At 45.5% G+C, this 25,078-nt stretch overlaps 1 protein-coding gene across 8 annotated transcripts in view; it reads right to left on the minus strand.

Annotated features, from left to right (window-relative positions):
* The window catches only part of ABI2 (abl interactor 2), a 741,358-nt gene that overhangs the window by 490,818 nt on the left and 225,462 nt on the right, over window positions 1–25,078 (minus strand). For all 8 annotated transcript variants that reach the window (XM_085648940.1, XM_085648938.1, XM_085648941.1 and 5 more), the window contains exon 3: window positions 9,236–9,412. In XM_085648940.1, the coding sequence (XP_085505066.1) occupies window positions 9,236–9,412 (177 nt within the window). The remainder of the gene's footprint in view (window positions 1–9,235; window positions 9,413–25,078) is intronic.

Consider the following 25,078-nt stretch of genomic DNA (forward strand, 5'->3'; position numbering starts at 1 on the left):
AGGAAGACGTCGAAAGATGGATTTGGCTACCTTTGTCGATTCTGGGACGTACATCTCTTATGAAGATGGTAGTACTGGTCAGAATTTTGTTTCTATTTTTAAACATCCCCATTGTGCTGCCTATGCATATTTTTAAGACAATCCGTACGCTTCTTACAAGGCTGGCCTGGGCCGGAAAACAGCAGAGGGCCAGTTGGAATATTTTATCACTCCCATATTCTAGGGGGGGGGGGGGGTCTGGGTGCTCCAGATCTGGTACTTTACTAGAGGGCAGCCCAGTGCACCCATGCCTACCACTGGATACACAAGTGTTGGACCCGGCCTCGTAGCATGGCTCTACTGGTCCCCGCACCACCTCACCTGGTACCTGCAGCCCCGAGCTCACGGCCTAACCGATCCTTTCCACCAGAACACACGCACCCGACCCGGACATCCTCTTCCATGGCCTCTCCCCCTTCGGCCACCCCGGACCCGCGTGCCCACTTCATGCACCAAGATGGCCGCCCGGCCCCAGCGCGACCCGGGCCTAGAGGCGCCACTCCGGCTGGAGGACATCACGCTTCCAGGGGATGAGAGAGGGAGGAGCAGTTTCTGTCGCACCTCTGAACTCCCCTGGGACGATGGGTTTCGATCGGCCCTCCGGCCTCCCTGAGAGCTGGCTCCACGCCTGCTGGGTGTCTGGGACTCCTCCCGACCCGGCCCTGAAAAGATCACAAGACAATGGCAGGAAACCCCGACAAGCGACCCCCAGGTGACAAGATTCTGCCTGCACAGACTCCGGACATCAAAGAGGGGTCGACCTATAACAAGGGGTGCTCTGGGACTGTCCGGCAGATTGGACGCTGGAACAACGAGAGCCTGCTGACGCGGTCGCGGCTCCTGGAACTTAGAACCACCTGAGCCCCGCTGAGTGACTCGCGGCTCCCTGAAGATCGTAAGACCTCCGAACTGTACCTGAGCCCTGCTGAGTGACTCGCGGCTCCCCGAAGATCGTAAAACCTCCGAACTTGTGCTTGAGCCCTGCTGAGTGACTCGCGGCTCCCTGAAGATCGTAAGACCTCCGAACTAGTACCTGAGCCCGCTGAGTGACTCGCGGTTTCCACAGACTCCACCGGTCCCGCCGGACCCCACGACAACCAGCCTACCCCCCAGCTCGAGGATTGTGAGCTGTGCGCCGGGTACGTCCGTGCCTTGAACCTTTTACCAGAGACTGTCCCGCTACCCCCTATCCCTTCCAAGACTCATTGAGCCCGTGCTCTCCTTGTACATATTTGCAGTGCTAACCTGTTTGATAAAGATTGATTCCTAAGGACACACGGTGTGGTGTTTCTGTGTCGTGTGGTGCCAGAAGTACGATCCTCGATACGAGATTTCTCCTCCTGAGGAGTCTCCCGCCAGTGCCCGGCTACGATACTTTGAGGGTGGGACTCAGGGTAGTCAGGACCCCCTTTCCGGGCTCCTCTGAGGTCGCCGTCTAACAACAAGGAAATGTGCCCTCTGCATTTATTCATAGAAAAGGTAGGGGCGGCGCCTGAGCTATTGCCTGTAATGTTGTTTCGGGCACCGATAAGAAGAACAGGTGTCCTGGTCTCGGTAAACTCTGTGATGCACACTTGGCATCATTTGTTGAAAGGACGGGGGGCATCCTATACTCCCCTTTAACCCGAATAAGTGGTGTGATTGGATGCCAGTAAGCCTGGAGAAAGGGGTGGCTCAGGCTCTCGATAAAGTGGATGTTTCCAAGATGGAGGACCGGTTGGTAGAGGGTAAGGCCTGTAGCTGTGACGAGTTGGCTATGGGTGAGGAGCCTCCCATGCAGCGGATTCGCTTTCAGTTCCATGAGCTCAGGTGTCTACCATATTTTACACTGCAAAACTCCCAGAAAAAAGGTCTCAATTATTTATAATATAATGCAATACTATAGACGACACCACTATTCGAAAGCTAGATTAGAATGGCAAGCAGACCTAGGAGTGGCACTAGAAGACAGTGTTGTAGGGATATTGCTGTGAGATCACCAAAAAAGTATCACTGAATGGCAGACATTGATTAATCCATTTTAAGTTCCTCCAAAGAGTCTATTATATACTAGAGTGACTATTTAGATATGAGTTGCGTGACTCAATAGCTTGTGAAAGGTGTGGTGTGGACCCTGCTGGCTTTTTGCCTCTGGCATGGACGTGCCCACGTATAGCTAAGTATTGGGAGCAAATCTTTCAAACATTGAGTGAAAGTTGTGGCCTGGTACTCACGCTAAATCCGTTGATGGCTTTGTTGGGATATACAGGTAAACTGCCCAAAGATGTACGAAGGTTAATTGATATAGGCTTATTGCTAGCTAAGCGTAGAATTGGTATTAAGTGGGTACGGGGCTCGACACCTACTATCACTGATTGGTCCAAGGACATGATATAATGCAACACGCAATCGGAACGGTACAGTGAGCTGCTACCACCACAGAACTGCCCTAAGAGTTTTTGGGGTTTGTACTTCAATCAATCAAGCAATCAGGGAATTGTAAACGTGCTACTCAACCGTGAGGGTCTCAAGGCGCTGAGGGGGACGTGGAGGGGGCCTGCAGATCAGTTTAGCCCAAAAGCCAGATCTTGAGGGTCTTCTGAAGGTGTTTAGGGAGGGGGGACGTCTGATGTCTGCCGGTAGCTCGTTCCAGGTCTTGGCTGAAATGTGAGAGAAGGATCTTCCGCCTGCTCTGGCTCTGTGGATGCGCGGGGTTTCGGCCAGTGTGAGGTTGGAATATCGGAGGTTTCTTTTGGGTACGTGGAAGTTGATTCTGTCGTTAAGGTATTTGGGTCTGTTGTTGTGTAGGCATTTGTAGGCGTGTGTGAGGATTTTGAAAGTGACTCTTTTCTCCACGGAGAGCCAGTGGAGACTTCATAGATGTTGACTGATGTGTTCATGTTGGGGGATGCCGAGGACGAGTCTGGCGGCGTTTTTCTGTATTGTCTGGAGTTTGCGGAGTAGGGACTTGTTGATGCCGGCGTAGAGTGCATTTCCATAGTCCAGTCTGCTGGTGATGAGTGCGTGGGTGACTGTCTTCCTTGACTCAGGGAGGATCCACTTGAAGGTCTTGCAGAGGGTGTTGAAGCAGCTGGAGGTGACTGGGTTTGACTTGTCGGTTCATGGTGAGTGACGAGTGGAGTACGATGCCGCGGTTCTTGGCGTGGTCTGAGGGGGTAGGTGGGCTTCCGAGGGCGGTCAGCCACCAGGTGCTGTCCCATGCAGAAGGGGTGGTACCCGAGGACGAGGACTTCTTCCTTCTCGGTGTTGAGCTTCACGCAGCTGTTGGTCATCCAGACTGCGACGTCTTGCATTCCTTTCTGGAAGTTGAGTTTGGCAGTAGTGGGGTCTTCGGTGAGGAAGAGGATGTGCTGGGTGTTGTCGGCGTAGGATACGATGTTGAGGCCGTGTTGTCGAACGATTGCTGCGAGGGGGGCCATGTAGATTTTGAAGGGGGCGGTGCTCAGGGATGAACCCTGCCGAACTCCGCAGGTGATTTTCCTGGGGTCGGAGAGGAAGGGTGGGAGTCTGATCCTTTGGCTTCTTCCGGTGAGGAATGATCGGATCCAGTCCAGGGCTGTTTCTTGTATGCCTTCATCGTGTAGGCTGACGACTAGTATGCAGTGAGAGACGGTGTCGAAGGCCGCTGATAGGACAAGTAGGATGAGGGCTGCGGAGTGGCCTTGGTCCAGGAGGGTGCGGATGTAGTCTGTGGTGGCGAGAAGGGCGGTCTCGGTGCTGTGGTTGCTTCGGAATCCGATTGGGACGGGTCGAGGACGGCGTTCTCTTCAATGAATCGTGTCAGTTCCCTGTTGACTGTTTTTTCTGCAACTTTGGCTGCGAAGGGTTTGTTGATGGCGAAGTGTACGCAGTGGTGGTCAGTCCATGGTGGCTGCGTTATGTGGCTGAATTGGACGCCGTTTCCTGCCGCGAAGATGGGGTCGAGGGTGTGTCCTGCTCTGTGGGTCGGTGTGTTGACGAGTTGTGCAAGTTTGATGCTGGCGAGGTTGTCACGAAGGATAGTGGAGTTGGGGTCGGAAGGTACTTTGTAGGAAAAGAAACAGGGGAGGCAGAAGGGACAAGCGAAAAAGACAAGGAACTAACTGACTATGCTAGCACAAGCAGAAATGTTATATCGGATAAGGAGTGCATAGCTATGTTACTGGATAACAAATTCTCTAGCCCAGATGGAGATTATTGCAAATCTAAAGGGGGCAAGGTATCATCGGTAATATCAAGTTTGTATGACAGAGGGGAATGTTCTACTGTAACTGATATAGAAACTTTCACACTGTAAATCGCTCCTAAGCACTGTATGTACTCTGTTATACTGTTTTCAATAAAAAACAATAATTAAAAAAAACTGTGAGAAAAGAAATATCCCAGGAGAACCCTGTACAGACTGTTTATATTGTGCAGCAGCCTAAACCTCCCCTTAGTACAAGCCTGTTGTAAGGCCTCCAAGAGCACTAGTATTTATCATGCCGGACTCTGGAAAAGACCAGACCAGCACAGTGAGGACAGGGAGGCTCACACAAAATCAGAAATCCACACAAAGACTCAGGAGACGTATAGTGGAACTACTGTTCTGCCTAAGGCTCCTTCAGGAGGCAAACCACCCTGCACAAGGACGGCTATTTGAAAGAACTCAGTACGGAGCATGAAGGAAGGCTTAGTAAACAGCCTAAAAGGATACGGCATGCAAGAGGCCATAGAAGGCAAAACAAGAGAAACTAGGCCAAGAAAGGCCACAGAGGGCAACTAGCTTAGGGGCCTATGTTGAAAAACCCTCATGTGTGATTTAGTGAACAATTTTTAGCAAAAGACTCAAATTTTGGCTTTAACAGAGCCCCCTCACAAGGTTGCAATGTGCTCTTTGGCAGAACACTGGAGCAAAGTACCTTCTCAGAAGTGGCAACGTGTGTCAAGTCAGGCCCTGGTCTCCGAAAGACAACACAGTCCAAAGGATTTACTGGGTGAAGCCCTCAGGGCCTAAGTTCATATTAATGCAATTGGATGGGCTGGGAGGATAACTGGTCAAAGTCCCTATGGACTGGCACTGCTTTCCCTGAAATCAGGGCCCTCAAAGACTTTAGGGGAAGGGGATTGGAATGATTCCTGTTGGAAGTTTTAACACCCATCGGCACCCTGAGGTCCTTGTCGCAAATCCAGGACGAAATCGGTCTTCTACACTCACAGGGCTCATCGATATCTCATACTAGGACTTACAATTACTCCATGATTGTCGAGCTTGGAGGACTTACCCGAATTTACTCTCCTTGAAGCAAAACTGACTATGTCCCAGCTCCCCAATAGGGGACAAATATCCTCCCTATACAGGACCCTAGTTATAATCTCCCCAGACACTTTTCCAAACCTCAGAGAAGCCTGGGAGTATGACACAGGCTGGCTGGATGATGATAATGATTAATAGATGTTTGCACTTATGCCTCCAACGAGGCGGTCACTTCAAATAGAAACCATCTGATTCAGTTCAAATACATTCACAGAATTTATATAATTCGAGAAAGGCTTTGGTGTATGCACCGAGGTCTGGGATCGGACTGTCTGAGATGCCAGGGCGCTGTGGGTGACCAGCTGGTGCTGTCCTGTCCTTCCTTCGGCCGCTCTGGGAAGGAATAGCCCACATTTCAACAAGTGTTAGCACATCCACTTTACCCGAGCCCCAAGCGAGCACTAATAAACATAGTAGATGATGAGGGTTTACAAGGGCTGAAAAAACCCTACTAATATTGGGACCCATGATGAGAAAATGTGATCTTTTCCAGGAAAAGAGAAAAACAAACATCTCCCAGTTTGGATCGATAAAGAAGAGGTATGGATAGATGCTGCATATCAGAAATTCTCATTTATGAGTCCAGAGGGTGCCCCAGTAAACACAGACTGACATGGTGGTGCTGGAAGTAATAAAGAACACAAGAGAAACCACCGACTTGGTGCCATATATAAGGAATACATTATAGATCTTGGTGTCACTAATATGTAAAGTGGATTAACTTTCACAGCTCCATTTCTGGGAAAACCACGTCGGGTTTACTTATGTGGGTGTTTGTGTTTTCCGATGCCGCTGGTTTATGGTTACCACGGATTGCTTTGTCTGAAAAACGAAACAACTAATAAAGAAAAATATTAATAAAATAAAAAAACAACATAAGAATGATGGGCCCATAGAGCATCTAACTTGCGGTAGCCCAGTGAAGAAGGGTATGAGCACTCCATATTGTGCTCGTTACATATCAAACAAACGCAAGCTGTGAGGAGCCAACATTTTTTATTTATCTTATTTTGACTGGGCAAAATTATCTCTATCATATTCAGTCAGCCTGAACATCCTATATGTGTGAAAGAAGAGGGCCAAGACAAACCAGTACATGAATTTCACAGCAGTGCTTTTAACGTTTAAAAGCAATTACAAATCAGTAAAGAATATTTGCAAGTGAATAAGGTCCAGTTGGCGGATCCAAAAGATTGGCGCTCTAAAGTCTCAAGGAATTGCTTTGATCTTCATTACATTCCAGATCTTTTGCTATAACCAGTATATCCTTCATAGGCTTCGGTTAAGTAGCGTGCAGACTCCAGAAGGTGCAGGAAGCACAGAAAAGTAACAATTAGAGATTTTCTGCCGTTTTGAAACAAAACTAAAATCACCTTGGATAAGGACTGCAAGTTAGGCTGCTCAAGAAATGTGGTTTAAGGATGGTCAGCAAATAAGACATGAATCTAAATAGTCTAATCTAGTTAAAACCTGGCGAAATGGCACGGGCACATCCTAATCCCAACATTCACCCAACACTAAGTTGCTCATTCTCCTTGGACTCTAGTCTCACCCTCAAGGAACGCACTGCAAAGACAACTAAGAAACAATTCGACACAAAAGGGACAGAGTGGTCCAAAGTACCTCCCAATCATGAATATATATGGTGTAATGTGATCTAAATCTGTCTATCTCATGAAGGGCTCAGCAGAAGGTCTCTGGCTCTGTCAATAATCGTGGCCACATGTTCATCAGCAGAACTGGGAGGAGAGCCAATAAAAGACAGATCTTCTGTCAACACGCGAGCATACGGTCTCATAGTTAAAATGTTTGCTCCATTTGCTGTTTTTTGAGTAACTAAAGAGCTTTCTCTATGGCAGCTCCTAAATTGTGTAATCTGTTCCTGTGCACACTATTTAATTTGACACTGAGAACCCAAAGGACATTCATCCAGACCCTAACAGTTAAAAATGCTTGCAAGCAAGATGCTCAAATACTAGGGGAAATGAAGGAGATTTGAAGCGACTCAGTCCTTCACTGACAGGAATACTCTGTGCAGGAAAAGTGGTTTGCTTTGCACTTGTATCCCAGAAATGTAACCTTTTGAGATTGGGTCTGAGGCATAACAGACCGATTAGTTGATAGTAAATCAAGGGCTGAGGCAGTTGTCCAAAAGTCATTCCAAAACATTAAGTGACACATACTAAAGATAATCTCAGGAAATTATTTGCTTATTCGCAACACATGAACTCATTAAGTCCAATCATGTGTGTCTGCGGTTTTACCAAAATTGGTTAAAAAAAAAAATCATATAGCTCAAGGCCTGACAAGTTGCCCTGAAGGACATCTGAGGCAAAGTCCGCTGTTACATCACACATGGCAATTGATGTCAAAACACCCAGTAAATAATGAACGTAGGTCACCAGAACACTCCTAGTGCCACGCCCAAACACCTCCTCAAATACAATGACCTGTTGAAGAAAGGCATAAAAGACGAAACACTCACCTACTAAAAGGAAGAAAACCCGAAATACACATGGCAAGGATTCATCTACAGTTAAACTAGACAAGCCATGACAATGAATCATAATATGCAGAACTGGTATTTGAGACAGCCTTGTAATTTAGAGCGCTTGGAGCCGTTGGATGCGGGAAGGCTAATTCTGAGGTGCATAGTTAGGACAACACACACTGGATCGGTTTGTTAAATAGCAGCTTGTATCAACGTAGACAAATGTGCCATGACAATAAGTAAAGGCGTATATATGTCCAGATTGGGCCCCTTAGGAGATATGGTGGCAGAAAATACAATAACATTTGTTTTGAGAGAAAAACAACTAGACAAACCATTATGAGTATACAAGCTAAGCAAACAGACCTCTAGACCCCTCCATACAGACAAGGGACTTGGGAGGAGTATGGAAGAAACAAATCCATGCAGAGGCGCCCTATCAACATGAGACTAGGACTAACCTATTTTGTACTGGAAAAAATGATCTGCTGGCTCTGACCTTTACGGAGTCTGGGGGAAGCAGACTGCATGTAGCAGTAAGGGGATTGACTCTATTATGAGCAACTTTGTACACTGCATATTTATAACAGACTCTTCGTGTTTTTTTTACAATTGGCTTCAAAAGGATTCATTCTCCTAAAGGCTCAAAGGTGTCCAATTGTATCATTAGATATGATGGCTACTATGTGACAACTCACAAAATATATCCAGTAAGATAACTGACAACTGATGGGGCTGCTTGATCTATATGTTGCTACCACAATTATTTCCAAACGTAGCGGGTCAAACTTCTTTGCTAATAAATTGAAATATTGTATAAATTATTGGCTTTGAGTTTTACGAAGTGTTTTTAATTTTATTGACAGTGGTACAGATGTCATTACCCGTTGATTTGATACTTTGGAAAAAGTGGTTTGTTAATGCACTATCTTTTCGCTCTTGTAGCGTATTTACCTACATAAGCTTGGCATGCACTCAATGCAGGAAACTACATTTAAACTGGCAGCAAATAATGTTTGTGTAAATACAGAGTTCAAAGACAGTGCACGTGCCCAAATGAGAGTAACAATAATGGATGTCTTATGGTCTTCATTCTTTTTGTAATGCAGCCTTTCGGGTTTGTGCATTAACTTTTAAACATGCGACAAGAGTTTTTTTTTTGTTTTTTTTTTTTTTTCACGGTCACAAATATTGAAGATCCGAAATGCACAACCTATTCGTGTTGGTACCAAAAGACATCATTTATGTTTTTTAAATTATGTTTTAAATGCTGATGTTGCCACAGTTATTATCCCAGCACAAAACATATTGACATCTACTAATGTCTTGAAAACACTTGCCAACATTCTCAATTGGTAGCTTCCTTTCACAGAAGCTGCAGCAGCACAGAAATCTGTCTTTAAACACTCATTAAAAATATTGGCACCTACTTTCACTCCATGTCCGGTATCATCCAGAATTGTATAGTCAATTGGTTTCCTAATGTAGCGTACAGGCCGTTCCAAGTTGGCAGGCGCAATGATTTTGTGGGTCCTTGACGTGTTTTTGTTGGTGGTCAGGATGCCAATTTCTCTTCTTGCTACTTTCTCCTTGTGAATATCCACGGTCTGCAAAGCATGCAAATCACATCAATCAATACTCATAATGACACTTTTTATCATGCAATCCCAATGCATCAACGCAACTTCACAAACAAGAAGAAGCAAACTAGATATTTCTCACTAGCCTACTTACACAACTCACAGTTCACAGTTCATTGTATGAACTGCTCTGAGTACTGACAAGTTCGTGTGTAGAAGGATAATATTTTAATCATGCATCAGTAAGGCAGTATTACGAGGACATTTCTAGTGTTTGTGTCTAACCCCTTTCACCATCCATGTGGTGGTAAATTATTAACACAAAAAGGAGCAGTGGTCTCCCCCATCATGAGACGCGCATCCCAGAATTCACTTGGACAAGATGTGCTCCTACTAGTAGGGTCTTGGTCCACTGACAGTACTTACTAAAAACAGATCATACAAAAATGACTAAATGGCTCCAACTTGTTGAAAATACTGGAATGAAACACGAATTCACCTCATAGGACATAAATGCTGCACAGCAAACGTGTGGCTTTCTTCTTTAACCAATAAAGGATGTGGTCCTATGGAGCCGAAGTGTGGCGTACGCATAGGAATACAAGCAATAGCACAGCCAATAGGTCTCGCCTATGTGAGATCTCTTGGCTTTGACAATATTTTTTTTTTTTAGCCATGTTGTACAGCTGCCTGGGGAAGAAGGGGTGGTGCAAGCAAAATTGCCGGAGTGGATTCGGGGGACTGCAAGCAACGACTAGGGACAGGGGAGTGGGGTCAAGCAACAACGACAAGTAAGGGTTTGTAAGCAGCAACAATGCGGGGGGGGGGCTTGGTGCAAGCAACAGAGCTAGATCAGACCGTAAGGGGTGGCCGCATGCAATTAGCAATGCTGAAACGGGGAGGGGGGAAATTTGCCTGAAAACAAATTAAATGAAAAAATCTGCCTCCAAAAGCACAAGACAAGTGGAAGGATACTGGCCTCCGACAGGAAGCTATGCTTTAGGATCACGTTAGGATCAAACACACAAAGAAAAAACTGACACCGGCATGCACTGACCCATGAGAAGCCAGGAAGTAAGAGTGACAATGAAGTGAACCAAATGTAAGTAATAGGCACTTTCAAGTTTTTTTAAGTAATAAAAAGTCTTGCAAACGACAGTGCATGGCTGTCTCACGCAAGATCTAAAACCCGCTCTCCATGTGCTGTCTCGGCAAGAAAGGTAAAGCTCAATCAGAGAAGTAAGAAAGGAATTCACGCCTGGCCTACCACATCAAAAGAAGCGTCCGAGCTAGGTAATTGCTTATGGGAAGAAATGTGTCCAGCTTTCCTATATCTAGCTCTTAGTCCAAGGACTAAACAGATCTAGGAAGAAACACAAGTTAAGGGATCCCAAGTAAATAGCATTTCTGTTAGCTAACCATAATGGTAGAACTGTATGGATAAACATATTCTTGAGACAATACAAAGGGTAATAATTTTCCTTAAAGAGTAAAGAACTAAAAAGCTTCAACAAGGGACTTTGGGTATCTGCAGTTAAAATTGTTCAAACATTTCTAGGGTACAGTAAGAAATTCGCCGATGGCTGTTGCCGACAAGAACCGACTAACTCAATTTTGTCTTTAAGTATTAAATGGTTACCGTACATCCACTTTGATATGGCGGACATACATTCATAAAAACTTTGCTAGGAGGAGGGAGAAGACAACTGTCAAATAAACGGAATGTCAAGTTCATAATAACAGGACTGAAAACAAAGAGTGAAATGAGGTCAGTCAGAGGGGTCATATTAATATTAAACACAATTTGACTCAATGTAGACTTCTGTGGGTCACCTCAATTCAAGGCTTTAAATTCAAAGGGGCACGGTGGTAGATTGACTACCTTAGCCCTGCAAAACAGAAGCCTGCTAGCCCAGGACAAAGAAGCCAACCCTAATCTTTTTGCAATCTGGAGATGAGAATTAGATCGGAAACAGTAGGATATTTGTCTTTTCTGAGTGGTCACCCATATCCTTGCTGGTGTTAGAACTCTGAGCACTTTACCCCAGCTAACCAGTAGTGAAGTGCCTGTGATCCCCTTATAGTCAAATTGGCATACTCTTAATTTGTATATTTAACTTACCTAAACGTTCCAATTATACGGCACAACGTGTAGTCCGAGCATGGAAGCTAAATGCCACTACTGGAATGCAGCATCTATTGTGCCATCCACTACAACGGCAGTGCAAACAGGGTTTCAAGCTTACTAGCGTAGCCTAACTTTAGCAGTAGAAGTGTAAAATAGCAATCTAATCTGTCAAATTAAACATTTTGACAGGTCAAAATCTCCCTTTTAAATATTAATAAGTCACCCTAATGTAGGCCTTTTTGCCCACAAGGTTGGGTGTATGGCATATGAAAGCTAGGCATGTAGAAATGTTATGTTAACATGTCCTTACAGTGACTTGCAGCCAAACGCTATTGTTTAACTTTGTCACACTTAGTAGTCCTATGTAGAAATCCAAATTAAAAATCCTAATACTGTATCTCAGGAATGGGACTAGCTTGACAAATAATTAAACAACTATTTTTTATTAGTTATTAAATATCCAATTCAATAGTGAAGTGAGATTTTTAATAAATATTAAGGCAATATAACCTTTAGAAAGGTCCCCTTTCCCTGCCTTAAATTCATGGAGGCTAAATTTGCATTTGTTCTCCTACTTCTGCCAGTCAATAATTAGCATTTGAAAAGTGGTAAAAGCTGCTCCTAGAGCAGAGAACAAAGGTCTTGGTGTGGGGGAGATGTCACCTTCACAAGATGTTCAGAGCTCACTCATGTTTCTTGCCCTGACACGCACCCTCAGGGCAACAATGGGATGGCGGACACTGGAAGGTCAAATTAAATATTCAAACTTCATTCCTAGAATATATAGAGAAAGAGCAACTTTCCCCAAATTTTCCAGAGGGCTTATTTACTGTTCGAAGTCCAGTCCCAGAAAAGCTTGGTGAAAATATAAATTCCTCAAGTATTTTTAGGAAGGGTTGAAAAGCAGCAATTTTGAATAGCAGACAGTACTGCCCTTAAGGTACAGCTCAGGGCAAAAAAATAGAAATTCTATGACTCATGGAATTGGGCCCAAGAACTGGATTAACTTCAAAGACGCCTACCCTGTCACAGGAGAATGTCAGCTGACACCTGGACAGGGCCCTTATTGTCCCCTCCAGACACACTCCAATCACAGTAGGCATCTGACATTACAGCGTCAAATCCTACTGAAGAATCAAATCTTGCTTGACAGGTTTGCTGGGGTTTCCTTATAACACCGGGGGCACACTTGAAAGAGAGGGAAAGGAGAGGGCAAACATTTTTTTGTGTAACCACTTTCTGGTTGCTGGAAAATCCTACTTTGTTCTACGAGTATTCTGTGTCTGGCTTTATGGTAGGGGAACTTAGAGACTGCCCAACTGGTTTTAGGGTTAGATGTAAGGTTAGATGGATTATCATAGTACACTCCTCACAACCCCTCTCCCAGAACCCATGGCTCAGTGTCTCAAAGAACTTTCACCATTTTGAAAATGCTGAAAGTGTGTAGGGTAGGCCCCAGAAACTTTTACCCCATAGGCTAGGGCACGCCCGGGAGACATTCCCACCCACCAGCTAGTTATAGGCATAGTTGAGACCAGGTTAATTTAGTGACTTTGAGGGACAAATGTGGCGATTGGTCATTGAGGTGGGTAGTCATCCACCTCAAATAATAACAATGTTTTTTACAGAGACTATGATGAAAAGTATACAAATACAGCATTTTTTTCCCCAAAATCAAGAATCAGAAGAATGTCAACAAAATCAGATCATTAAACCACTTGTGTGCCAGGGGTGGGATGAAAGCCCAATGCTGCTCCATCTAGAAGCAGTGTGATCTCTGACAATTCAGAAAGTAACTTGTTTCTTTAGCTTAGTGAACGGATACTATATGTAGTGGAATTTAACCTCTGTGGCAAGGGGTTTGAAGGTTGAGTAGTGCCAAAAAATTGTTTAATGTTGCCTGGCCTACTCGAGCTTCCTATTATGACAGAATATCTACATAATATTGCTTTCTACAGCTATGTGCTGAATACCATGTTGCGTTTGTACATGTAGCATTCAAGGAAATGTTTCCCTTAAATGCAAATGTAGCTCATTTCTATGTGTCCTGAGCTCTTGGTTTAGTGCCAAGTGACTTATTAGCTAAACAAGAGCACAACTGAATAGTCTGCACAGTTCACTTTGTTATGGTACTACCCCCCCAGTTACTTGGGAAAAGATGGTTAATTGTGAATGGACAACAAACAATAGTTAACATTTGTGTATAATCTGGTCTCTTGCACATGGTAGATACAAGCTCTTCTTAAATGTAGCTCTTTGTGCTTCATTAGATCTATTTTTGGAAAAGGCAGGCATGATTAATGTGAAAAGGTGAAACCACCTTATGTACAAAAGTGGATTAGTTCCCAATAGTTGAAGTCCGTAACTGACTAACTCATCATAATGGCGAGATGACAATTAAGGAGGCAGTTTTTAGTGTTTATGCATTAACGTTACCTTTTTCATGGGTTCAAAAGGTGATTTCATATGACATGTTAGGACTAAATAAAAAAATTTGTTTGGAGCAGGACGCACATGTGAGTGATATAGTCTATCCCCCTGAGCAAATCTTTTAATGTCAGGTATTGTAAAAATCTGATTTTGATGAATTCCCACAGTGTATGCTACAATAACTTATAAGTGTACTTTTAAAGGCGCATAACTTAGTTTGCAATCAAGCAGATACATTAAATATTGCCTATGGGGTGCTAGGGGGTGCGCGCAAGATGGCCACTGGAAGGAGATGCTCCCGCAACCCAGACCGATAAATGAGCAACAAATCCTACATATTCGACAGGATAGCTGCAGTCAGTTGTGCGGACTCTACGACCTTCTTCGCCAGGGAACGGTAGGAAGCTGTTCCTGGCTCCACTAGCATTTGATGTGAAAAAGCACCCAGGCATAAGTCACGATCTCGTGGAAGGCGGGTGCTGGACAGCAGGGTTGCAGGCTCCGAAACTACGTGAGGCCAGTGCTGTGCACATGGCGTGGGCTGCACCCACCTCCCCCTGGTAACCTGATGGAGCACAGCGGAGCCATGGAAAACGACAAACAGCAGCAGGGAGGTTCACCGCCGCACCCGGAGGGAACTGCAGAGACCGGGTGCGCTGCAAACGATCTCAAATGCTACAAGTCGGGAAACGCAATTGGAGCACCAAGCATCCATGCTAGAGGCTGTGGACCAGGAATGCAAGGCCTGCCTATCGGATTCCCTCCCACCTCCGAGACCACAGCTATAATGGAGTAAGTGATATAATTATCATTAAACTTCCCGACTGCTGTCCCCATACCGGTAAGAGCTGCATTATTGTACAGTCGCGAGCACCTTCCTCGGATACACGCTACTGAAAGACAGAGCTCTTTGTGTCGGGTCTGTTGCGTCGGCAGGTATGCTTCCGCGCTGCGGCACCAGGCCCTTCGGACCCCTTGAGATAAGAAATGAAAAGCTGGGACATTGATGCAGCCGGCTGGAGGACCTGAGGGGGCCCAACCATTGAAAAGTGCTGATTGCGGGCCAGGGGCAGTGAATTCAGGCTCATAACGTAATATTGCAGCGCAAGCCCACCACATTGGAAGTGAAGAGTACTATACAGGGTCTCCGGTAAAGGAGGATATACCGCAGCAGGTCCGTATATTCGTACTAAATAGAAGCGACCCCCAGAGATTTATTGGAAGGTCTAGAGCACTATAAAAGAAGTGAGCAACAGTAATCGTTGGGATGGCCCGAAGAGGACACTAGATTATGAACTTAGGCCTGCACCTGCCTCTCAACTTCTTGCTATAGCCTCCATACTTGTTTCTTTACATAACTCATAAGATACTCCCGAGCAGTGGGCAGTGTTCCGATCACACGGGACATGACTCCACCCTTCAACTCCTGACGACCTGCTAGCCGGTCTACCGCATTCTGATCTGCTCTACAAAGTACGCGTACGCAGTGGGTAGTGCTGGCTACCGGACCTGACCATCGGGGAGGAATAAATGGTCAGAACTGAGGGTAGACAATCTAAACTACCATTTGAGGCTGGAAAAACTACTCGCATGCAGCAGGAAGAACAGACTGGAGAGCCACGATGAAAATTGGAGCGCCTTGCTCATCACTATGAAGAAAACCCTCACGTCTATAGAGTCTAAAATGGACACCATGTCTACCTGCATGGACACCATTCTACACAAGATTGAGAAACATGATCATATGATCACCAAGACTGAAAATAGACTCTCCGAACTGGAAGACACCACAGCGAGTAGTAAAGAACAAATATCTCAAATGGATCGCTTGTTGAAGGTAACTGTGGCAAAGAATGAAGATTTAGAGGCGCGTTCGCGCCGGAATAACATGCGCATATTGGGATTACCCGAGAGTACGAACACAGGCCGCATGGAAGACTTGGAAGACATGAAAGACATGGAAGCTGCTACGTGAGGTAATCACCGCTGAGGCCTTTCCGCAACTGGTTATTGAGCGGGTGCACAGAACAGTGAGAGCACGGCCCCCGCCGGGAGCACCACCTCGGCCCATCATAGCTAGATTGCTCAATTACCGTGACAGCGACACAGTGCTACACCTAGCACGGAGAAAAAAGAAAATTGAATATGTAAATACCACTCATGTTCTATCCGGACTTCACAATAAAAGTGCAGGAGGCCAGGAAAAAGTTTTTTCAGGTAAAATGGAAGCTCCAGCAAGCCCAGATCAATTACGCCATGATGTACCCGGCACGACTTAAGGCCACTCACCAAGGAAAACAACATTTCTTCAACAATCCACAAAAGGTGGAGGACTCTCTGAAACTTACTCACCGGGCAGCATCCACAGCAAACTCCAGCCAGTCCAGATCCTGATCAACTTTGCCATTATCCAAGTTAGACTAAGGACCAAAAGAGGTTACAATTCTGACTTAACGAGGTCAGACAATGCCGATGGACTTGGAAGCGGTACGCATACATAAGAATACCTTGTAGAATGTTGTAGCGAAACAATAATGACTGGGTAATTTCTTCAGTCTATCCATTGGGACATTACCAAATTGACGAATGGACTAAAGCTGATAAGGTGACCTCTCTTTTCTATCTCTTTCCCGACGTCGAATTATATATATAGGTCTGGGTATCCTTCTCCCCTACTCTTTGATAGACCCTCAGTAAACGGGTCATAATGGGGAGGAGGGCAGTCTAGGGCCCCCTAGCAGCACCCTTTTGTATTTTGTATTATTGCCGTTTGTGGAAGAGCAATACTGTTGGTTGTACCTGTTTAGGTCTCGCCTGATCCAGCGCTTGCGCTGATCTGGCCGAGACATTTTGTATACAGGCTTTTCAAAGTGCTGCCGTGGCCTAAAGCTTCAGTGCACATGAACGTGCACGCGCGCAGCACCATGTGTCTTTCCAATCGCGATCGCGATCACTTTCACTGCCGCGTCTTCATGTGCCAGGCAGACTGATCATATTTCAGTTTTAACTAGGACCTGTTTAGACAACCCATCTTCCCTGCCCAGCACACACCACAGAAGCCGAGGTAGCAGTTCTGCTCTCGGTGTGATTTGAGAAGAGAGGTTCTTATTGTTTTGAGGTGCTTCTTGCTCTTTTGATCTGGAATGGTCCGTGGCCATTGTGAATGGAATTCTCTCTCGAGTTTATTATGTTTCTCTTTGCCGCTGCTTTTGTTTTCGGAGTTGAGGTAATGAATTGCACGCTGGCAGGCAGCGCCTTTTAGAACTGTTTGCTTTCTGGGCAGAGTCCTGCCGCGGCGTTGAACTTAAGCATCGCCCGAGAGCCTGCTGTATTGTTTGTATTTTCCCATACTGCCTGCATCAACTTTTTTTCCACGCATGAATTTCCAACATTTTTGTTTTCTCTGAGTAATGCGCACTGTTACTTCCTTCAGACAGCAAGCAGAGTTTTAAAGGATTGTTTCAAGGAGCCCGTCAGTTGTTGACACACCGGAAGGTGAGGGAACTGTTTGCTTGCAGTTACGGACCTTCGTTTGGGGTTTTTAGTATGGTATAGGCGGAGCAGCAGAAGTAGGTTTCCGTTCTGGACTTTAATTCTTCCGAGCTCTGGGAGAAACCCCGAATGGACACTAGGTATCCTGCCGCACACTACTGCACGCCACACACTGCTGCATTACACACTGCTGCACGCCACACACTGCTGCGTTACACACTGCTGCACGCCTCCCACTGCTGCATTACACACTGCTGCACGCCTCACACTGCTGCACGCCGCACACTGCTGCACGCCGCACACTGCTGCACGCCGCACACTGCTGCACGCCGCACACTGCTGCACGCCGCACACTGCTGCACGCCGCACAATGCTGCACGCCACACGCTGCTGCACGCCACACACTGCTGCACGCCACACACTGCTGCACGCCACACACTGCTGCACGCCACACACTGCTGCACGCCACACACTGCTGCACGCCACACACTGCTGCACGCCACACACTGCTGCACGCCACACACTGCTGCACGCCACACACTGCTGCACGCCACACACTGCTGCACGCCACACACTGCTGCACACCACACACTGCTGCACACCACACACTGCTGCACACCACACACTGCTGCACACCACTGCACACCACACACTGCTGCACACCACACACTGCTGCACACCACACACTGCTGCACACCACACACTGCTGCACACCACACACTGCTGCACACTGCTGCATTACTCACTGCTGCACGACACTGCTGCATGCAGCACACTGTTGCACGCCTCACACTGCTGCACGCTGCACACTGCTGAACGCCACACAGTGATGCATGCCTCACACTGCTACACGGAACACTGCTGCATGCCGCACACTGCTGCACGCCACACACTGCTGCACGCCACACACTGCTGCACGCCACACACTGCTGCACGCCACACACTGCTGCACGCCACACACCGCTGCACGCCACACACCGCTGCACGCCTCACACCGCTGCACGCCTCACACCGCTACACGCCGCCACACACTGCTGCACGCCACACACTGCTGCACGCCACACACTGCTGCACGCCACACACTGCTGCACGCCACACACTGCTGCACGCCACACACTGCCGCACACTGCTGCACGCCGCACACTGCTGCACGCGGCACACTGCTGCACGCGGCACACTGCTACACTGCTGCACGCCACACTGCTGCATGCCACACACTGCTGCACGCCACACACTGCTGCACACTGCTGCATTACACACTGTTGCACGCCGCACACTGCTGCACGCCGCACACTGGTACACGCCGCACACTGGTACACGCCGCACACTGGTGCACGCCGCACACTGGTGCACGCCGCACACTGGTGCACGCCGCACACTGCTTTTATGCGAGTTTATGCTACTGACATTGTAAATGACAATGCCTTTTATTTGTTTTAAAACCAAAACATAAATAAAAGGCATTGTAATTTTACAATGCCAATAGCTCAAAGTCTTATAAATGTGAGACCTATTGCATTGCAAATGCTTTTTTTAAAGTTACTGAAGGGAGGGTTATGCATTCCCGACAAGTTGGGTAAGTCTGTGTGGGAGTGGGGTGAGCGGGGTGGCATTCACAGCACCATGTACATCATTGGCAGTTTACTAGAGAAATGCCAGATAGTCGTTTTGAATATTGTCGCAACACTGGTAGCACTACATTCCTTTCATTATTAGAGTATATCACAACAACTCACTAAAATTCACCTACTGCCCTGGAATGTTTGAAGGCTGAACAACCCACGAAAAAGAAGGCATAACCTGGCATACCTAGATAGGCATCAAATTCAAATTGCACTTTTGCAGGAGACACATGTTGAGCCCTCAATCGTCACTGCTCGATGGAAGGTGTACCGTTGCTTTTGGTCTTACTCTACATACGCAAAAGGTGTAGAGATTCTTATTAAAAAGAATACACCATTTGTCCCAGGAGGTTCTCTACAAAACTCACAAGGCAGATATTGCATTGTGTGGGGCCAACTGTGGTCCCACACAGTTGCAATCATCAACTGCTACGGTCCCAATGTGGATGACCCACATTTCCTTGCTACACTATGGGGTAAAATACTCGCCACAGGAGCAACGTATGTCCTGTGGGGAGGGGATTTCAATACGGCTTTGGTGCCCTCGCTTGACAGATCTCATCCGGCACCACAACACCATGCCACAACGCAGGGGCAGTTGGTAGGAATTATTCGGACAACTACCCGCTAGACGCATGGAGGCACCTGCACCCCACTACTAGAGAAGGTACACATTATTCTGCGGTGCACTCAACAAGGTACAGACTGCATAGTGTCTAGGCTAGGGAAATGGAGCAATGAGTGGAACAAGTTGAACACCTAGCTAGGACATATTCCTACAACTCCTCGATAAAAACGGTATTCTCTCCCAGGGGGAGAGGCACTATTTAGTACAACTTTGCTTGATACCGCATTTCAGGTTAAAATAGGACAAGAATTGCAAGATTTTATTTTTTTTAACGCACAATAGACTCTGTGGTGAAAGTTACTATGGTGTGAAAATCCTTCAATGTCACCATGACGGGCCTATGCATCTCTAAGGGGGAGGTTTATTACGAGACATTCGGAATCAGCTTAAATAGCTCTAGAACAGGAAATAACTACATCCACTGTTGGAGGAGCTAAAAAAAAAGTTGCCCTCAGAGATAAAATAACTGAGTATAAAGACACAGCGGAGAGGGAATGTAAATTCAGAGGTAAATACTATAGGGCCCGTAACTATGGAGAAGGGGATCGCCCTGGGAAAGCTATAGCAGATTATATTAGGCACCCAGGTTTTCCAATTTTGTGCCCGAAACCTGCGACGAAGAGGGCACTATTCATAGGAGTTCCCCAGATCTTTTGCACATTTACATGACATATTATCCTACATTGTACACCTCAAAGAGTGAGCAACCCCTAAAGCTCCGTCCATACTTAGAAAATGTTGCACTTGGTTGGCTAGGCGATTCCTAATGAGATTTTCTGGCTGCAGATCTTGAGGAAGGCGAAAAATCCACTGCCATCATGCAAATGAAATCAGGGTGCGCCCCAGGGTAGGATGGACTACCAGCTGAGTTTTATGCAGTACATATACCCCCAATTTAAAAACAAGTGTTTGATGAAGCTAGTGAGGAAGGTATACTGCCATTAACCATGAGTGAGGCCATGAAAACCTCGCTGCTCAAGCCGGGTAAGCCAGCAGAACACTGTGAATATTACAGGCCACTCTCTCTAATCAATTGTGATACCAAGATCTTGGCCAAGGTCCTCTCCAATAGGTTGAATCTTCTAATATGTAACCTGGTGTTGCCGGATCAAACATGATTTATACCAGGACAAGCGACATTACATAATCTCCACACACTTTTCGCTGTTATGCAAGACATCGATCCAGATGAAGCTGTGGTGGCAATGTTTCTAGATGCCACTAAGGCGTTTGATTCTGTAGAGTGGGATTATCTCGCTGGCATGCTCCGGCATATGGGGCTATACCCAGGCTTTCTTAAATGAATAGACCTTCCATATCGGCAGCCTCTGGCTACTGTCCTCCTCAATGGCTCCCGCTCATCGCCCTACAGATTTACCAGAGGCACAAGGCAAGGCTGCCCACTATCTCCATTATTATTTGCTCTCACCATAGAGCCGCTGGCAGCCAAACTGAGGCAACACCATAAGGAACGGGCACTCCCATATCCCAGAAGATACATTCTTATATCGTTATATGCAGAGGACATAACCCTATACCTTAAAGTCCCACAAGACAATTTGAATCCAGGACTACGCTAACTCATCAAGTTTGGAGAACACTCTGGAATACATATTAATTGGAGTAAATTGCAAATATTCCCCCTCACTGATAAGGTTATTCCTCATGCGTTAGATTATCCTTTGGAATGGAGTACTATCGAGGTCAAATATCTGGGTATCAAGATTAATAGAAAAAAAACTGAACTCATGCGCTTAAAATATGGCAGAACTTTAGACGCCCTGACAGTGTCAGTTACTCGTTGGGTGGCTCTGCCGTCATCTATGGCAGGGAGGATCTCTAATAAAAATGGTGATACTGCACAAAATGCTTTATCTGTTTATAAATATTCCTTATAATACAGGGAAAACATACTTTGCAGCTCTGAAAACACAATGATTCAATTGGCATGGGGAGCAGGCAACCCAGGCTAAAATGGGGAGTGATAAATCTCCCTTTCTCGCAGGGAGGATTCAAAGTACCCGACCTGGAATTATACTACCTTTGTGCGCATATAACTCTACATACTGGTTCCAAACCCCTACCCACCCCATTCATGCCACATCTAGCAGTTGAAATGGGATGCATGGCTTCCACCAACCTGATCCGGGATCATTGCTACACAGCCCAAAAAGCGAGATACTGACCCCACCACTGTGCCATGTACTATCATTGCGTGGAACAAGCTTGCCAATAAATTGGATGCGCTGATTCTATACTCACTCCGTTTGCCTATAAAATATAACCCGGAGCTGAAAGTTACCTATGAAGGGACATGTAGGCAAGATCTAGATAAAGTTCAGGTACAAACATGGGGAGACCTGTAAGAAGATGGGAAATTTTTAAATAAAGAACAGTTCTTTCACGAATATACACCCACAGCGATGGAGTTATTCATGTACGTGAGACTTAAGCAAAGCGTTAGGGCTGCCACCCCAGAGTTCCCCCAGTAGCTGCAGGTTCTCCCACCATTACATGAGATACTGCAATCAGAGCCACCTCAGCACGTCACCTCTCTTATTTATCATAGTACACAAACAGCTTTAAAGCCATCCTAGACACCACCCCGTACAAACTGGGAGTCAGAACTGGACATGACAGTAACGGACCAGCAATGGGAATATGGCTGCAAACAACTCAGACATTGCAGCCAATAGCAGGTTAAAAATGATCCATTATAAGTTCTTATATTGCTTATATGACACTCCGGCCAAACTGTACAAATTCCATCTAAGGGACAGTGACACGTGCGAGCGATGTAAAAAAGAAGGCGCTGGGTTTAACACCTTGCATGGGAATGCCCTGAAATTAATGAGTACTGGTACCAGGTATTCGCAGTAAAGACACAAATGGTACAATCCCCACTTCAGATATCCCCGGTCACTGCTATTCTAGGCTACACAAAAGAAGTTGAAACAGTACACAAGAAATATGTGGCGCTGGGGCTATTGATAGCCAAGCGCAGGGTTGCCTGTAAATGGGGGGGGGGGGGGGGGGGGGGGTGGGGGGAAGAGGAAGGGCTACCAAATTTAAAGACTGGATCCAAGATCTAATATTTTGGCAAGATCACTCACATATGCAGAATTACTTCCACCGCCTCTAGACCGAGAGATATATGGGAATCCCTGAAGACCTATGTTCTTGCCACATCAGATGAAACGCAGATTCCTACAGAAGGGTGGGGCGTTGAGGGAAGTTGAGGTGACAAAGTTTAAATTAGGTGCACTATTCCTATGCGGACACACTGCTGAAATGAGCTATGTATTTAAGGATGTAATAGTTAAGGAGATCATAGTGAATTGACTTAGTTCTAGAAATATGCAGAACTATGATGCCGTCAATTGTTTGAACTGGGATTAATAATTGGGATTAATAATATGTATAAAATAAGCAGGACACATCTAAATGACAATGCTTTCTGATTGATATGAAACGATATATTATGAAGATGCATACCTGTATTGACTGCAATGCATAAGCTGTGAAAGTCATGTTATGATAAAGTTAAATAAATAAAATTAAAATAAAAAAAACATTAAATATTGCCTATGTCTCCAGTAATTTGGTCCTCAAAGTTTGGTTCATAATATCATATTCACTTTTCTGTATAACATTTTCAAGTTGATCGTTTCCGGGTCCATGGTTCACATGCATATGTTTTTCTGAGAAGTGATACCACTGCAACTCTAAGGATCCACACTTTTAAGCTCTGTGGTTTGTGAAGGTAAAATGTCCCCTCTTGCAATGTCAATATCTCCTTGAATAACAGCTGTTTAACTGTATTTACTTTGACAGACTGGGCAGGTGTGAAGACCATGTTTGATGGGCCATTGTTGTGAAATACCAACAGTGCTTAATTTGTGCCAGTGCTTGGCGCCTGTACTTAATTTATAATATAGGGACTTATTTATGACAGCTCACCACATGGTGGCTCTGCTTGCCTATTTCGAGCCGAGAACATACCAAGAATTAATAAACTATCAATATACCTTTAAAATAAAATAATACCACCACGATGTTCCAGGCCTTTCTTACCAATTTGGTTGACTTGGAATAGTCCAAAGTGTCAGATTTTAAAGAAGTGTGCTGCTTACTAGGTACTGTTTATACTTGCATTAGGCAGTACTGGTAGGTGGAATGGGTGGTGCAAGCTGCAGTGGCATATTTTCTTTTTTAATAACACAAATTAAGCACTGGGTTCATGGCCAGGGTGAATCTCTTGGAAAACATTAAAGACTAATTGAATGAGTGTAATTGGAGGACAAATGTATTCAAATGTATTGTCACAACTTATCAACAGTCTATTTCCCTGAGATTAAGGGTGAGCGGATACCTGGATGCAAACCTTTGGCGTTTTGCATTTGTGCTAGAAGCAAACAGATGTTGCAATTGCCTTCGTTTGAATGCAACAATTGTTAATTTCCATCTCATACAACATGCTTAGCTATCTGCTTCTGTGATTTGAACTCCTGACTCGTGATGTGCTACAAGCAGTGTGACTTTGTATTGTCCAATGACAAATGTAATGTGCTAGACTTGATAGTGGCTAAGGCCGTGTTCTGTGGTAAATAATTTAATTACCGGTACTTAATTTGATGCGGAAAATTAATAAGAATAGCTCAGTAAAATAAGAGGCAGAATCCGTGGTATTAGAGATTCGGAACGGGCTTTATTCCAATAACAATTCGAATTGTGGGCTTCATATTCCATCACCACGGAGGTTCAGGAAGTGAAGGGCAATACATTATTGACAGGTAATCATTTTTATAGAAGAGGCATTACAGTGAAACAGATGCAGGAGGCGTAACAGTTGATAACAGAGATAAAGACATACATGCGTAACTAAAATGGGTGTAACTAGGCGCAACTAAAGAACGTCATTAGGTATGATGTCACAAATGGGTGGTTCCATGAAAGAATTTCGCAATGTCAGCAAAAATACTTGGCAGAGATGCGCGCGCAGCAGCATGACGTGTGATTTGACGTGCAACTAGGGGGAAAATGGGACTTGACATTTAGCTCTACATGTGGAGACAGAAGTCTGGGGTTATGTCAACCTAATCCCAAATCATATCTAATATCCTATGTTTAAAGAACTGTGTTATCCAAAAAGAGAGGTCTCTTAGGATAGAATCTTATTCTATACTGACTATACTGACTGTTAGTGCGTGTACAAGCGTCTAAGTGTCTACACTAGATGCGAGGGGGTAGGAATATTCCATGGTAACAGGGTTTATGAATTACTTGCATGAGGACAGCGAGGCCTGGCCCCTTTGCACGGTAGCTGGAGGAATGTTTACCTAAACTGCTAGACAGGAATGCATCGGATGAGGGGCGGAGGAGATAATCTTGAA

The sequence above is a fragment of the Triturus cristatus genome, chromosome 3_2, assembly GCF_964204655.1.
Source record: "Triturus cristatus chromosome 3_2, aTriCri1.1, whole genome shotgun sequence".
NCBI lineage: Eukaryota > Metazoa > Chordata > Amphibia > Caudata > Salamandridae > Triturus > Triturus cristatus.